This window comes from Rhipicephalus microplus, unplaced genomic scaffold, assembly GCF_043290135.1.
Source record: "Rhipicephalus microplus isolate Deutch F79 unplaced genomic scaffold, USDA_Rmic scaffold_12, whole genome shotgun sequence".
Taxonomy (NCBI): domain Eukaryota; kingdom Metazoa; phylum Arthropoda; class Arachnida; order Ixodida; family Ixodidae; genus Rhipicephalus; species Rhipicephalus microplus.
This window is the reverse complement of record NW_027464585.1, coordinates 27,154,270-27,167,673: the sequence shown is the minus strand read 5'-3', so window position 1 is coordinate 27,167,673 and position 13,404 is coordinate 27,154,270. Positions and strand designations below refer to the sequence as shown.

The 13,404-nt window shown below is 46.1% G+C and overlaps 1 protein-coding gene across 1 annotated transcript in view; it reads left to right on the top strand.

Moving 5' to 3' along the window:
• LOC142783743 (uncharacterized) overlaps positions 1 to 12,270 on the top strand; it is a 36,003-nt gene extending 23,733 nt beyond the window's left edge. Inside the window, exon 3 of the mRNA XM_075882323.1 lies at positions 11,454 to 12,270. Within this exon, the coding sequence (XP_075738438.1) occupies positions 11,454 to 11,473 (20 nt within the window). The 3' untranslated portion in view covers positions 11,474 to 12,270. The remainder of the gene's footprint in view (positions 1 to 11,453) is intronic.
• Positions 12,271 to 13,404: the final 1,134 nt, after the last annotated feature.

The window sequence follows — 13,404 nt, the reverse complement described above, 5'->3', positions numbered from 1 at the left end:
TTCTCGCTTGAATACTTGTGGGACATGGGTGGTCCGGCAGACAAGGTGTTTCACTAGGCCCCTCATGTGGGGTCGGCTCGCTGTGGTTCAGCCATGTCGCCAGCCCTTATGCTTCCTAAGAAACACTGCTCAGCCTTGTCGTCCTATGACGGTGGATTGACGGGGACGCGAGACAGGCAGTCGGCGTCGGAGTGTTTCCTTCCAGACTTCTACACGATGGTAATGTTGAATTCTTCAAGACTTGGGCTCCACCGTGCGAGATGACTTAAAAGGCTCTTCAAGTAAGCTAGCGAAAACAGGGCGTGGTGTTCACTCATAACATTGAAAGGCCTACCATAGAGGTAAGGGCGAAAGTTGACCGCTTGCAAAATGATGGGAAGGCCCTCGTTTACTGTTGTGGAATAATTGGCCTCGGCCTTGAATAGCGACCAACTATCGTAAGGGATAAGCCTTTCCAGGCCCTCGATTATTTGCATAGGGACGGTGTCGATTCCTATGTTGCTTGCGTCTGTGCGTACTTCTCTTACAGATTTGTTCAAGTGCGCAAGCATTGGTGGTGTTGTCAGGCGTCATTTTGGTTGCCGAAACGCTTCCTTTTCTGCCATTTTCAACCTGAATTGTAGATCACTTTTCTTAAGGAGAGTTAGTGGCTCGGATATTTGTGAGTATTCTTTGACAAAACACCTGTAACAAGTAGACAGTCTGAAGAATCGGCGTAATGCCTTATTGTTGGGTGACGGCGGGAAATCGCCTATGGCAGCTGGTTTGCGCGGGTCGAGATGGACTCTAGACGCTATAAACATGTCCCAGGAACAAGAGTTCCTCTTGCGGTAAGCGGCACTCTTATGGCTTACGGATTAGCCTGGAGGCCTTGATAGCTTGAAGTACTCTTTTAAGGCGCCGGAGATGCTCGTTGAAGCTCCAGGAAAACAAGACGACGTCGTCCAAATATACGAGTCAAGTCTGCCATTTCTATTCAGTCAGCATGGTGTCCATAATACGCCGGAACGTCGCAGGCGCCGAGCGACGACCAAATGACATGACCTTGAACTTGAGGAAGCCGTCTGTCCTGGCAAAAGCAGTCTTTTCTTGACCTCGCTTGTGGACCTCGATTTGCCAATAGCCGGTCTTAAGGTCCGTCGAAGAAAAGTATTTCGTTCGGTGGGCACTATCCAGGGCGTCATCAATACGCAGGAGAGGGCACATCCTTCACAGTGAATTTGTTCAGGCAGTAGCAATCTACCCAAAAACTTAGGGTTCCGTCCTTCTTCTTCACTGATACCAGTGGTATCCCCACGAACCTTTAGATAGCTGAATGATGTCGTCATGTATCATTTTGTCGACTTGTTTCTTCACGACCTCATCTGGGCGTGTCAAAACTCAGTATATGCTCTGTCGATGTGGTCGTGAACTTGCTTCTGTTATGAAGTGATGATAATCGAGTAGTGTTTGTCGAATTCTTGAAGATGACGAGAAGCAGTCCCTGAACTGCAGGAGCAGGGTCTTCACTTGGTCTTGCTCGTAGTTCGGAAAGTTCGGGTTCATATCGAAATCTGGTTGGAGACCGTGATTCGTGGAACAACTTCGGTATCAACGAAGAAAGCGAAGCATCCCTGGCATCCATGAATTTATTGAAGTAGGTGACCGTCGTACCAACGTTGAAGTGCCTATATTTGAGGCTGAAGTTTGTCGGCACTACGTTTGTTTTGCCATTGGGCAGCCTGGCTACGCCTTTTGGAACGCAACTCTAACGATTTAGGAGCAGGTGCTGGTCGCCCTCGATGACGCCATCAAGGTTTCCAGCTTTTCGGTGCCGTCGGAACTGACCCTAAAAATAGGCGGCACGCTGACCTGCTCTTGTATTACATTCAATGCGCGAATCTCTAGGGTCTTGTATTTTGAAGCGCTTTTTATTTGGTTAGTGGTATTGATTCGAAACTCAGAATGATGACGGCACTGGGTGCACATAGGAAGATTATCCCAAGTATCATGGCGCTGAGCCCTGTTGTAGGCTAACGAAGCTCGGAGGTTAAGTCCTGTTGTTGATTGTGAGTCTGGGTGTGCAAACTCCTAAGGGCATTATCACGTGGTTTCAAGCAGTCTGAATTTTGAGCCCATTCAAAGCAGACCTTACTTTGTTCAGCATGGCGACAAACCTCCCTCTCATGACGGAAAAGGCAGCGCCAGTATCGACGAAAGCGGTGACGTTACGTCCGTCGATGAGGGTGTCAAGATCGCTAGTTTGTCGCCTGGCATTGCGGTTGGGTCATGGCGTCGGATCACGGCTACGATAGTTTGTACCGCTGTTTCGACGTTGCATCATCGGGTCTTCTCCTGGCCGGGAAGTTTCAACGTTGGCCCTACACGAAGCACGGCGAACTCTTGAAGTTTCATCGTGGCGTCTTCGACTGAGAATTTTCGGCAGATAGGTTGCTGCCCTTAGTTTTCCGAGTATGGGCTTGGGGAATGGCCACGTGTAGGGCCATATAATCGCGGCGTTACGGTAACACATAGCGGCCTGTCGGTTGTGACTGCCGACTCTTCGTGGTATCTACTGCATTTCTGCGAGGTAGTCGGCCATATATTGAAGCCATTCACCCCGCTGCGGAACCGACACAATCACGTCGAAACCACGTAGCCCCGTTTGTCGGTGCTGGCAGTGGCGGTAGGTGTGGTGAGCTTCCCCGTAGTGATAGGACAATGTGTGGTGGTCAAAATTGCGCAAAACGTGTGTCTTCTTCGGCGTGTATCGCTGGCCGGCTGACAGGCCGTATGATGGTGGGCGCGACTCCACTGTCTGGCAGCGAAACTGCAGCAATTCGGCGTCTTGGCGTGGCGTGGAGGATGAACCTGACAGCGTATGGTTGCAGCATAGCTCACGGCTTGCACTTGCGGCTGTGAAAGGTGAGAAACGCCCATATATTATTAGATCTCCTGGCGTACGACGTCTGGAATGGAGTCCACTTTATGCTCCACTGAAGGTTGCGATTTCCGCAGGTCCTCGTGCTCGATCGATCAGATCGTCTCACGCAGGTCGGCGGCTCCCAGAACTTGGATGCTAGCTTAGCGTGTAGACGAGAAGCTGCGGTTGTATTGCAGTGTCCACATCTCGAGCGTCTTCTCCATTGTATACGCTTCCAAAGCGAATACAGCGACCATTTTTGGAGAATTCCTGATCAATAAGGGGAAGCCTTCTTGCTTCACACTCCTCTAATAAAGCTCACTTTCCTCTCCTTAGTCATGCTGTGGTCGGCGTGACGTAACAGCCGGGTCATCACTTCGACGAAGATGTTAATGTTTTCATTGGAAAGTTGCACACGTGCTCCAAGGCAGTAGCGGCACGTTTCTTTCGGGCGAGGCTCGTAGAAGTGCTCAGGAACGTCATCCGAAAAATATTCCAGGTTCGTAAGCATGCGTTCGCAATTCTCTAACGACGTTTTCGCGGTGTCATTTAGGTAAACGTAGACACGGCGCAGTTTTTAGTCGTGGTCCCAGCTCTTCAAAGCGGCTACTCAGTCATAGGTCTCCAGCTAACTTTTCTAGGTGTTGAAACGATAATCTCAAAAAAGTGGGAGGCTTCTTCGGCTGCCGGAGCAAGATGGGTGCAGGTGTAAGAGGGGCTGTCATCGTCACAGTAGTCGAGATCAGCATTTGAACCTTCCGGTCTGGGTCAGGCTTGAGCCCGAACTCTGGCGGGAGTCCTTGCTTCCGGTGGTTGGCTCACTGCTCTGCGTTGGCGCCATGTCCCTTTGGTGGTGTGGGATCGGCTCATGGCTGGAGGGGCGCGTTCGGTACACGGGTTGGACAGCACCTCCCTTAGACGTCACAGGATTTTGACGTGGACAAAGGGAGCCCAGTCGATGTTCAGGTGAGACTCTTTCTCTCGTATTCACAAACGCTCCTCCACTCTACTTTCACCCTTCACTTGACAGAGTTGAGCACTGTGCCACCACTCAGCTGAAAATGACTCGGCGCTACTCAATAAACACACCAGACTATCGCTGATATGCAGTATTTTGCCGTACCTAGAGCATATGGCAAGACCGGCGCCTGGCGTGTCAATGCCGGCGTGACACAACAAAATAAACGCCGGCGTGCACACGCCCCGCGTCACGTCGAAATGTAATGGCGCCTTGACTGTGGCATGTAGTCATGTTCTCACATGACACGCATCTCATGATTATTATGTTTGCACCAGTCACACACCTTGATCATCCATTGAAGTCACATATTACTAAATTTTCAATATGTCAAGCTAGCGAAATGGCCGCAAGTGCCTCATGAGGGTGGCATGTAGTCATGTTGTACATGACATGCATGTCGTGATTTTAATGTTTGGATGTGTCATTTACCTATGTCGTCTTCTCGCGTCACGTAATAGCGAGTTTGGTACATTTTAAAATACCGGAACGGCCGCGAGCGCATCAAGAGCGTAGCATGTAGTCGTGTTGTTACATGACACGCATCTCATGTTTATCAAACATTCGTCATCTATTCACAACCCGTAATACCTAATTTTGTATAGGTGAAGATAGCGAAATGGCTGCCAGCACATCATGAGCGTGGCATGTCGTCATGTTGTTACATGACACGCATATCTTGATTTTCATGTTTAGATGTGTCATTTACCTCTGTCGTCTGTTCACGACACGTACTACCAAGTTTGGTACATGTGAAACAAGTGAAACAGCCGCTAGAGCATTATGAACGTAGCATGTAGTCATGTTGTTACATAACACGCATCTCAAGTTTATCATGTGTGCACCAATATCATAACTTCGTCATCCATTCACATTCCGTAATACCAAATTCGGTGTAGGTGAAGCTAGCTAAACGACCGCCAGCGCATCATGAGCGTGGCATCTAGTCATGTTCTTACATGACACGCATCTCATGATTCTCATGTTTGCACCAATCACAAACTTTCGTCATCCATAATACCATAATACCATAACCGTAATACCAAATTTGGTTTATGTGACGCTAGCGAAAAGCCGTGAGCGCACAATGAGCGTGGCATGTAGTCATGTTGTTACATGACATGCATGTCATGATTTTTGTGTTAAAGTCTGTCGCTTGTGTTCGCTATGCAATCATGTCATACCATACCAGTTTTGCAACATGCCTTGTGAACGAACCTCTTGCTGCAGGACCAGGGAATGTAAATAATGACATTCAAGACATATATGTCATAATTTTCATAATATGACTAGTCAAGTGTGTTCTTCATACAGTCATATTATGCCATACCGAATTTGTTATTGATATCTTTAACGAAGCGGCCAAGAGAGCTAAATGTCGTAGGCGGCTAGATAGATAAATACGCTCAATGTCGCCGAAGTTCGCTAAGAAATGATTCGCATTTAAAACGACAGTTGCCCAGAGTGAACTGGTAATGAGAATCAGCAAGCTGGAGACTGCGTTGGCGACTGAGCAAGAGAGAACGAGGGCTATGTGAGAAAGGCTGTAGTCCACCGAGGAAGCACTAGCCAAGGTGAACAAAGGAGCGGCCGACGGAGAGAACAGTAAGGAACCAGCAACCAGAACGGCTGAAAAGAAAGAGCAAGCAAGTTCGACAAAAAAACAGGTTCAGCTGGTTCAATTGTCGCAAGGCCCTGCTTCAGCAAAGTAGTGGTGTGGCTTGCAGGGGACAAAGCAGCCGGTGTCACAGGCGCAAGTAGCCCCCAGGTTCAAGACGCTTCAGCTGAAAAGTCACAGCATGTGATAATCGCTGGGGACTAGAATTTAAATAGATGCACAGAAGCCATCAAAGAGAGGGTAAGAGGTGACAAAAGGGTTGCAGTACGGGTGTTCCTAGGACGCAAGCTGGACGCAGTCTTGAGGCAATCAAGCGCAAAACTCAAAACTACAGCTGATAGACAAAACCTCGTGGTAATTTCAAGCGGTTTAAACCATGTCTTAAATGAAGATACAGCAGGACTAGCAACTACACTGGCGAAAGGCGTCGATGACATGCGCGCCACTTCTCCTCAGGTACAGGTAGCAATATGCACGATACTGGAGGTTCCGGTGCGTGATAGCAACCTGCAAAGAGCAGTTGTCAACGTAAACCAAAAGATATGGTGGATAAGTCGAGAGAAACGCTTTGAGGTGGTGGAAATGAACAGAGGTGCATAGGCGGGGTGGTCTTCAACGAGACAGAATTCACTTCGATGGGCGGCTAGGTCAAGAGGTGGGTTGGCGGCTTGCAGGACGCGCAGTAGCTTTTTTGGGGGGCAAGCGGGCCCTTCGGGGTGCAGGATAGCTAGTAACGAGGAAAAACTCCACAGGGAGACTCTTTGACAGGTGGTATGGACAGGTACCATTCCAAAGTGCCACCAGTATCTAAGAAAAGTAGAGTCCGGGGCAGAAATAGACTAGCCACGAGTGCCAAGCCAATTCAGACATAGTGTATATTAACACGCGGTGTGGTAGGAACAGGCTGAAGAGGGAAGAGATAGAAGAACAGCTAAGGTGAGGAGAGGCCGATGGTATACGGTTTCTTAGAAACACATCTCAGGAACTTGGAACAACCTCCTAACACTGCGGACTACGCGTGGGAATATTGTAATAGAACAGAAGGCAGCAGAAAGGGAGGTGGTATTGGGGCATTCTTACATAAAGGTACAGACTGGAAAAGGGTTAAGCAGGAGTGCAGGGAACATTTATGGCTAAAAGAGAAAGTGGCAGGGCAAATGACACTCCTTGGTTTTGTGTACTTGTGGACGGGAGCAAAGGCCAGAGAGGAAAACCAGGCAATGGTAGAGTGTATATCAAAGGACATTAAGGAGTTAAGAGGAGAGTGCGAGATAAATATACTGGAAGATAGGAATGCGCACATAGAAAATATAGATGGGTATACCGACCCGACAGCCAAAATGATCATGGATATGTGTGAAAGGCTTGATTTGACCATTTGCAACAATAGCGCGAAGTGTGAAGGGCAAATAACATCGGAGGTAGGAAGGCCGTAGTTGACAATAGATTACGCACTGATGTCACATAGAATGTAGGATAAGCTCAGGGGAATGCACATAGATGGAGGTGGCTCCAGAAGTCTGGGTAGTGATCACAAACGTATCAAGCTAAGTTTTGAAAGAGCAGTGAAAGTGGGTAGGAGACAACATGAGCAACAACAGGAATTTTTTCATTCAGAAAGGCAAATAGAAATGGCCACTAAACAAATTGAGAAAGTAATCACTGAGGATAATAAAACAGTTTGGACATACACGAATCTAATAAAACTGAGCTAGAGCTTGCTAAGGCACGTGACAAGTCACCTCAGAAAAAAAGACACAAACCCAAGAGTTGGTGAGATGAGGAAGTTAAGAGAGCCATAGCAAAACGTCAGCAAGCCTCTAGGAAACACAGACCTGCTAAGCAGCGGGGTGAACTGACAGATGATGTTGAAAAAAAGGGGAAATATTTTTAAGCTGTTGATGGGAAGCATTTCTTCTGATCAATGAAAAGATTAGAAGAAAGGGGGCTCAGTGGCTGGTGGAAGTACATAAAAATGATAGAAAGACAGCTGCCAAATTTCGGAACCTTCTGAACTCCCTCAGAAATGAGACGAGCCTAGAGCAGAGGTTTATACCTACAGTTCAAGGTGCTAGGCAAGAAGGGGACGAAGCTATTGAATATATAAGAAGAAGGGTGACAGAAAATTTTCAACAACGAAGCGCCTTATGCGCCACAAAAGACAAGCATGAATCAAGAGTGGGAAAGGGCTGAGAAAAAGATTCCTAGTAGTACATCAACCGGCCCAGATGACATTCCAATTATGCTGATAAAGACATTGGGTCCGAAGTCTAAGCAGGCTTTGAGAGAGGCAGTGAGCAAAATAATAATCGATGGAGAAGTTCCCGATGGATGAAAACTTAGCAGGATGAGCATGATTTATAAAGGAAAGGGGGAAAAAGCTGACATAAACAACCACCGTCCTATAACAGTGACATCAGTGGTCTACAGGCTCGCGATGCAGATTATAAAAGAAAGACTGCAGGCATGAACAGAAGATGAGCGTGTGCTGGGGTAACTGCAGAATGGTTTCGGAAACACAGGAAGCTTGAAGACAATCTGTTCTCACTGATGTAGTGCATCGAAATAGCCGAAAAGGAACATAGGCCCCTGTTGCTAGCACTTTCGGATATCAAGGAAGCGTACGATAGCGTGGTTAAAGAGGAATTGTGGGGATTACTGGACACACTAGGCGTGAAAGATGTAGTCACTAATCATTGAGAGGATATCTATAAAAGTAACATGGTAATTATAAACTGGGAAAAACAGGTACACGAGCCTGCAGAGGTAAAACGGGGGCTGAGGCAGGGATGTCCCCTGTCACCCTTATTATTCATGATGTACCTATAAGGATTAGAGGCCCAATTGGAGGGAAGTGGGCTGGGCTTCAACCTCTCTTCTGTCAAACAAGGAAAACTCATTGAACAAGCACTACCAGCATTAATGTACGCAGATGATATAGTGCTAATGGCAGACAACAAGGAAGGTTTGCCGAGATTGGTGGACATCTGTGGTAATGAGGGAGATAGGTTAGATTTCAGATTATTAAGGAAAACTCAGCAGTCATGATTTTTAATGACAATGAAAGTAGTGAGCTTAAAATAGAGGAGGTCACGCTAGAGATAACAGAAAAATACAAATGTCTTGACGTATAGATAAGCAATGGGGGCGAGTATCTAAGGGAACACGAAATATACATGTCAACAAAAGGTAACAGGAATGCAGCGGTAATGAAAAACAGGGCACCGTGGAATTACAATAAGTATGATGTTGTGAGAGGAATAAGGAAAGGGATCATGGTTTCTGGGCTAACGTTCGGCAATGCGGTCTTGTGCACGAGATCAGAAGTTCAAGCAAGATTAGAAACTAAGCAACGTGGGATAGGTTGGCTTGCTTTATGATATCACGGAAATACACCAAATCAGGGAGTACAAGGTGATATAGGATGGACATCATTTGAGGGCAGGGAAGCTAGCAGCAAGATAACATTTGAAAAGCGATTGAGAGAAATGGGGGAGGAGCGTTAGGGCTAGGAAGGTTTTCAGCTACTTGTACATGAAGAATGTCGATACAAAATGGAGGAAGACAACAAGGAAATTGATTGGTAAATACTTAGAAAACAGCAGGTGGCCAAACCAAAAAGAACTACCTGTTAAGAAGAAAGTGAAGGATATGGAGACTGACATGTGGAGAATGGGCATGATTAAGAAGTCCGCACTAGAGATATGTCGAACTTTTAAGCAAGAAATTGCCAAGCAAAGGATCTATGATAATACTCGGGGTAGTTCTCTACTGTTTGAGGCCAGAACGGGAGTACTGCGACCAAGACATATCGGGCCAAATACGAAGGGGTAGACACAGTATGCAGTGCGTGTGTAGAGAAAGAAGAAACTGCCGAACACTTGATCGTGTTCTGTAAAGGGCTTCACCCTTTGTTCAGGATGATGGCGCAGAGTTTTTCAAAGCACTGGGGTTTAGGGACAGTGAGGGTAAAATAGACTTTAAGCGGGTAGAATTACCTAGAAGGAGGTCGTCTGATTGGTGGCTAAAGTCAAGGCACGAGTGAAAATTAAACCCTTTTATACAAAGTACGAATCCTCAACTTCACTATTTAGGCAAACAAATAAATCTAGTTTTTGGTTCATTAAGTATTACGGCTTGGTGGCGCTAGCCACCACCCGATCTAAAGGGTACAGCCATATCAATCCATTCATCCATCAAGTGAGGCGAAACGTCGAGTGAAGCGAGGTTCTAGAATACGGGGGTTTATTTCGGCGAACTTGTGGCCAGGAAACTGAAGGTCAGTTTTACGCAGCACATGGGCACTGATAGCGGCAAGCAGAGCGTCGGCTGGCGATCAGCTGACAAGCGGCGAAGCGCAGCGGCATTTATGCACGTGCCGTTCGATATTCTAGTGTCATCGATAGTGGTCGCGTAGGTTCAAGAATAATCTGTAATGTTTGCAAAGTGGGCCTAGTGTTACCAAAATGATCTACAGCCATCCGGAAGCTTCTAGAAAACTGCAGGCGCAGTTAGGAATGAGATTTGCGTACACTGTATCCGGGTGATAGCAAATCTTCAGGAAGGAACGTTGCAATATCAGCATTTGTCGAGGTCACGCTTGGTCAGAGCCATCCCTGTATGGGCCTCGACAGGTGGTATGGTGGCGCTGCGGCACTCGGATGATGTGTGCGACGGATTCATGTGCATGGTCACTACTGGCGGCGCTGATTGAGCATAAATTCGCAATACCGGTACGTGGAAAAATGAAGAGATCATGCTTATCTCGCACAATCCCTATCCTTATCTGACGCTCTCATTACTCGTACTCGTGAGCCTTCAACACAAAACCGCACAGTTTTATTTTTTTGGCAACTTACCGACAGCGTCGCTGCAAATGTCATTGAAGCAATACACGCAACTTTCTTCTCTAACGACGAGTCAGTTTTATCCCTTCGAACTGGTATTTTCTCGCCTACGCAGCCACACGCAGTCGCGACTGATTAGCAGCAAGCCGTACCCCTTAACGGTGCCACTAGTTCAGCAAAAAGTGCAGTGATTATTGTATGGCAAAGTAAACTCGCCCCCGAAAAAAATGGTTTCAGTGCCCCCTGAAAAAACTTTCCATGAAAGAGATGGAAGGATTTGGGACTGAGTAGTGGCCGGGGATTCAAGGCAGGCTTCTAAATCAAGCTTCTGAAGGAACACTACTACGTGATGGTATGTTGGAGTAGATTTGAGTATAGTCAAGAGTCCGATGGAATCCCATCTGGTCGGGGGCAAACATAGTGCAAAGTAACAAAAACACCGACCAAGGAGAAATGCACAAAAGGTAAAAAGACGTTTTGGTTCTCCACACGGGAGCCTTGTTCACAGTCCTGTGAACAGGACTGTGAACAAGGCTCCCGTGTGGGGATTCAAAACGTCTTTTTACCTTTTGTGTATTTCACCTTGGTCGGCGTTTTTGTTACTTTGCACTATAGATGTGAATATGAATGGAAGCCGACATAGAGCTGATGGTTATGCCGAAGATGAGTCCCCATACATCAGCACACAAATATGGAGCTCACTGAGTTCACTCTAAAAATATAAGTAATCAAATCAAGTCTAATTGTTTCATCATTAATAGAAGGTTCATGACCATGCAAAAAGCCAATAAGGTGTCACGAGGGCGGTGGCCGCAATTCTCCAGGCAGAAACAAAATGAGAACAGCAGTTCAACACTACAACAGAAGTTAGAGGCCTTGCTTAGACTCAGACTTAGGAGAATTTTCCTCAAGCAGAATTATTGCTTGAGGTACCAAAATTTACCTCTACTAGACTGACTCAAACTTATGAACACATCACAAACCGATACTTATATACACTGAGAATAATGGCTGAATCGGAACGAGTCGGCTCCCGGGTGAGATTGCCGACCTATGGATTTTGCGCAGGTTGGGTGACAGAGCGGTGACGCAAATCTGTTTCGCCTTCCGGAGAACCCCTTTGGCCTGGATCTGTTCGCCATCGATATCGAAAGAGGCCGAGACCATGGCACGGCCTCGTACGCTGCTTACGTGCAACGTCTGTTCGGCATAACCCTCAGCAGCTTCGACGATCTGTACCTGCGAAACCTGATGCTGAGAGAAGTCGCCATGCTGTACGCTGACCTTTACGAGTGAGTTGTTACTAATACGCTGAATTTATGCACCGCTTGGTAATTATCAAAAGAAAGCCAACCTGAGGTTCATGCTTAAGAATAGGTGACACATGAAGGAAAAATGTAGAAAATGAAAACACATACACAACTGAAGTAGCATTCGTTTTGAGGCTTCCTGCACATGGCACCAAAATAAACATAATAAATACAAGGCCACCGTCATGGCCACACCTGATAATATAGTAAGCGTTAAATAACAGTACCTTAAAACATATATTTTGTCTACTTTCAGGCAAAAAAATCAACGCTTGCTGCCATTTATTGGTATGCCCTAAAAGAAGGCTCATAGTTTACGCCTTGAATAATATTTCGAGTCATTCCACGCACTGAGTTAAGCATTACCCAATGAGATTTCACTACGGGTCATTTCATCGATAATCGCATGAGCAAGTTGGACATTGTTGGCCTTGCCGAACTCGGTTATCTTTGTAGCAGGTCTGGGAGATTATTTTTCATGGCAGATATATACATTATTGACACAACACTTTCTTTAAACACTGGACGTATTTGAAGAATTTCATCTGTTGTTTTTTCAGGCGGCAAAGTTGACAATCAAGGGACGGTTTTTTTATAGTACAAAAACGACCAATCCTGTGAGCTCTTGCCATGTTATCACTAGTTACGGCAAGATTTAGTGTGTTTATGACTTCCGACACTTTTTTTCTCAGGCTGCAGTGCAGTCTCTGAGGTATCTTGCTGTATTTCATAAAACACAAAATTATCGTGGCGGGAAGGGTCTTCCACATCATCAAGTCTTACACGCAAGTCACTTGAAAGATCACGAAGTTTTGCATTCTTTCGCGTGATTTGCTGACTTCGCTCTGTCAGTGATCAATATTTCCAGTTTCATTATCGACATTTACAAGCTTTTCACGGATGTCAAAAAACAACAGTAGCAACCAATTTTTGCTTGTTTTAAGCTCAACGATTGTGTTTGAAAACTTTTCTTTCTGTACAACTTCTATTCTATTGGTTCTCTGGTTTAGATCCCTAATAGTTCTTGATATTTCATTTAAAGTTTCTGGTTGCTCTTTAGAGGGACCAGAATTACTTTCAACATCACCACACAACATCAGCAATAACAAACAAAATGATTCAGCATGGCTTTTGGGCTCGAAAGTATGACAAAAAAGGCGTTATTAGTCTTAAAACTAGACTAGGCAATATTGTTATGACCGCCAACCTGCACGAAGAGCCAAAAACTGCATAAACCATCCTTTCTGTACTTTTCTTTGGGATCTCATTACGCAGTAAGAATGACCAAAACTGAAATAAAGTAATCAAAATGAGTGTTTGTGTGGTAAGTAACACGAAAAAATATCGAAATTGCCGATAGCATTGTCCTCATTCTTTTATATTGGTTTGTTGAGACTGGAAGAAGATATCGAAAATTCGGCGAATGGAAGGCTTGGGCCTGGGCCGCCTAGATGACCGCTTCGCTCCCGCGCTGCCACCAATTAAAGATCGCTGGATGACCCACAGTTGATCCGTAAGTTCTGAACTGCGCAGCGGGGCCGACTGCCTCGGTCCCTGATCTTCCGGGGTGACTGCCATACAATGTTGATACATTGGACATCTCCCCAAACTCTGTTGAAGGGTTGCTGTAGCGGACTTGCACAGCTTGCATGTATCGCTCTTATGTATCAGAGTAGAAAATTTTTAGTCGGTGGGGTTTTGATAGATTT